This window comes from Aplysia californica, unplaced genomic scaffold (genome assembly GCF_000002075.1).
Source record: "Aplysia californica isolate F4 #8 unplaced genomic scaffold, AplCal3.0 scaffold00048, whole genome shotgun sequence".
In the NCBI taxonomy this organism is placed as follows: Eukaryota; Metazoa; Mollusca; class Gastropoda; order Aplysiida; family Aplysiidae; genus Aplysia; species Aplysia californica.
Window position 1 is genome coordinate 637660 of NW_004797318.1, and position 3574 is coordinate 641233.

At 40.7% G+C, this 3574-nt stretch overlaps 1 protein-coding gene across 1 annotated transcript in view; it reads right to left on the bottom strand.

The window, feature by feature from the left end:
• The window catches only part of LOC101852306 (acetylcholinesterase-1-like), a gene marked incomplete in the record, with an annotated part of 12439 nt that overhangs the window by 5267 nt on the left and 3598 nt on the right, over positions 1 to 3574 (bottom strand). Inside the window, 2 exon segments of the mRNA XM_035968273.1 lie at positions 567 to 727; positions 1558 to 1803. Coding sequence (XP_035824166.1) covers positions 567 to 727; positions 1558 to 1803 — 407 coding nt within the window.

Consider the following 3574-nt stretch of genomic DNA (forward strand, 5'->3'; position numbering starts at 1 on the left):
GAGAGAGAGAGAGAGAGAGAGAGAGAAAGAGAGTGCAGACAGGGAGCCTATAGACAGACAGATAGGCAGAAAAAAACTGAGGTACAGACACGCATGAAGGAGCGTGCGTAACACACACACACACACACACACACACACACATACACACATATACACACACACACGCACACATACGTACGCACACATGCGCACACACACACACACACAAGAACACACACCGTGAGAGAGAGAGAGGGAGAAAGAGGGAGACAGGCAGCCAGACAGGCAGACAGACAGACAGACAGACAGAATGAGATACAGTGTGATAGATAGGGAGAGATAGAGAGAGGAATAGACAGGGTGATAAAGAGGAGGCAGGGTGGGGGTGGAGGGGTAAAGAAAGAGAATGAGACAAAGAGGGTGAAAGAGACTTAGGCAAAGACAGGAAGAAAAAAAAAACAGATAAAGAAAGAAGACGAACACACAGATCTAGTCTTAGAAGGCCCTAAAACGGAGTAAAATGGGGGTGGGGGTGGGGTGGGGGTATATTTTTCTCAAATGCAGGTATAAGGCATCTCTCCACTCACCTCGCAGCTTTGACGGCGGCCACGAGAGGATTATCGTTCCAGCCTGTTGCACTGAGCCCCGTGGCTTTACTAAGGACGATAACTCTCTGGAACAGTCCCTGCACACTGGAAGATAATGCTAAGACTGAGGCGTCAAAGGCTCCAGCTGACTCTCCACCCAACTGAAAGTGAAAGGCCAAAGGCACACATAAGCACTGGTGTGAGATGATTTCTGAAGCAAGCAGCGCGAAGTGTTTCGGTGATGACACTTTTGAGAATTCAACAAAATTGTGTTCATATGAAGTATAGACTTACACGATTATTATAATATTTACTGTGTAGGCTACACTCTGACAAATCCTGGTCCACCGTGGAGCTCACCATTTTACTCTTAAGGACAAGGAGGGAAAGGTTCCAAACGCACTCGACAATAGTGAGTCTGGTATTTAGCCTTTCGATTTGAAAGCCAATGCAGTGGTGCGCGTTCGTTAGCGAAGAGAAGTTTTTTTTTTAAAAAGCGAGCAAAGAACTGCAGCCAAATTAGTGCGCGGTCTAGGAAATCAAAGTCAAAAAAAATGGTGGGATGTATAATTATATACATATTATGGTGGTCTGTAGATATTTTGTGTTTTGTGCCCCCATCGTCACACTTAAATCAATCAGCCAAACGTTACTTCTGGTTTTCTTGTTTTTCTTTTGGCTACTCATGCACTGAGAGATACGTCATAGTGCACTGACGGAGGCAGACAATAGATTTTAGATACCGTATTCTCCTGTTATTGTAACCAAAACTCTAGCCTTTTGTTTGCTGGATAAAACAAGGAAACGTTACAACACACAATAGTCGTCGGCAACTTATCACAGTTCGTGAAAGTTGAGCATTTAAAAAAATCTTAAGTTGCTTATACATTTGTATCCCAGTTAAAAAACAAACAAAATCCAGTAAGTCCTGACTATACAGAAAGAGGAGAGAAAACCCCAAACAAAACCACCAAACTGTAAGACCACTCACCGTGACAGCCTGGGAGTCCCCCCCAAAAGCTTGGATGTTGTCTCTGACCCACTCCAGAGCCCGGATCTGATCCCACAGGCCGAAGTTGCCGAGGCAGTCCGGGGTCAGGGTGCTGAGGAAACCAAAGACTCCGAGACGGTAGTTCAAGGTCACGACCACCAGATCAAAGGTCGTCACTAGCGTTCCGGGGAAGATAGTGTTAGAGTTCCCTCCTGTGTTGCTCCCTCCGTGGATGTAAACAAACACCTGAATGAAGCATTAAAAAGTAGGCAAATCCGGATGGGTTTTTTTCCTTTCTTGTCTTTTTAGGCATTTGTTGTTGTCAGAAATAGCTATTCATACAATAAACGGTTAGGCGCAATGTTGACATGCACAGCAGACAATAGCTTCATGGACGCATAAACTTGTCTTTAGTGATTGGGAAGTCAACAGTGTCTAAATTTAGCTCTTCTCTGATAGAAACATCTCGTTATCTCGAAATTAACTGCTTATACAATAAATAATCAGACACAGTGGTATCGGACAAAATGGAAAAGTGTTTCTTTAAAAATTGAAGTCAAAACCAAGTTGAGGAGGGGTTGGCTTTTGGAATTGACGATTTTGGATCAAATTTTGATTTCTGGGCTTGGTACGTATTTTGAAACTTCAACTACTTTTGAGACTAAAAAAATAGGTACAGGAGTTTGAAAATCGCATACTTTAAACTAGAAACGTTATAACACATTATGGTACTTTTATTTTGTTAATGTAACAAAATGTCGTTTTTCTCAAAACTTCGATTTTTGATAATTTTATTTTTTCTTCTGATTATTTTTTAAATTTTCTGTTTGATTCCAATGGTTTTGTCAGAATGTGTTGTTCGCACCATAACCTAACTACAGGAAAAAACTACATGCAAAAATTACGTGATTATTAAAAAATTAACGCAGAGCTAGATTTTGTTAAAAAGGCAGACAGTAACAGAAATAAACAAGCTATAGAAAAAATAAATGACACCTTTTATTGCGACACAAGCTAGAAAGCCGTGAACACGAGCAGAGACCTTTTTACTGCGCTTGCCACAAACTATTTTTGAAGGCCAACTTTAAAAGATATCATGTTGTTGTTATTTCACTCATTGCTTTTGCTGAATGGGTTTATGTATCGTGCGTTTTTTGTACGTAGTCAGAGGTAGACCTATAAAATCGCACTTGCGAAATGTCAATGCGCAGATCTGTCTTTTCGACATTTGAAATAAAAATCATTATGAAAAATTCTATCTCGCATATCGTTGCGTTCCTTTTAAATAAATAGATTAAAAGTGACACAGGCGTCTCAACCCACCTCAGCCTTTTTTGTTCTTTAAACACATTTTAGAAGCTCTTTGTCCTAGTTATTGCTCTTTTGCCCAAAGTTCAAACATGCAGTTGTTGTTGAACAGTTATTTCTTAACTACGTGTAGAAGGGGATGAAAAGAGATGTGTTTTTACACCCCTATCGACATAATTTGCGAAGTGTGCTGACAAAATTACTTACTTCTCGGAGTTGAGCCCTATGGAAATAGATACGTCATGCTTATAAGTAAAGGTTTTACAATAAGTATGAAATAACTAACGGCATTTAGTACTTAATGAATATTGCATCAATAGAAAACCTAGAAATTTGACGCTGGTGTCCATTTTTGGCCAATATCTGCATTTGTGGATTGTGAGAAGTAACTCATTTTGTCAGCACGCTTCATATTTAGATAATTTAGGAGGAAGGCTTCCCACCCAACCACCTGTTAGTGCCAACCTGGGCACCGAGGGATACAACAACATGGCAGAAAGATTTAGATACTCTAAGTGACAATAAAAAAACATATTCTTCCTGCTCCCGAATCGAACTCGGGTCTCCTGCGTGTAACAGCGAACGCGACACCGCTACACCACAGACGCTGGTGAGAGAGTGAGGACGTAGAGAATACCAACATCTCACATGACATTTTTCTTACTTTTTAAATATGACCCCCGTTTGAAACTCACTATTTATTCTATCT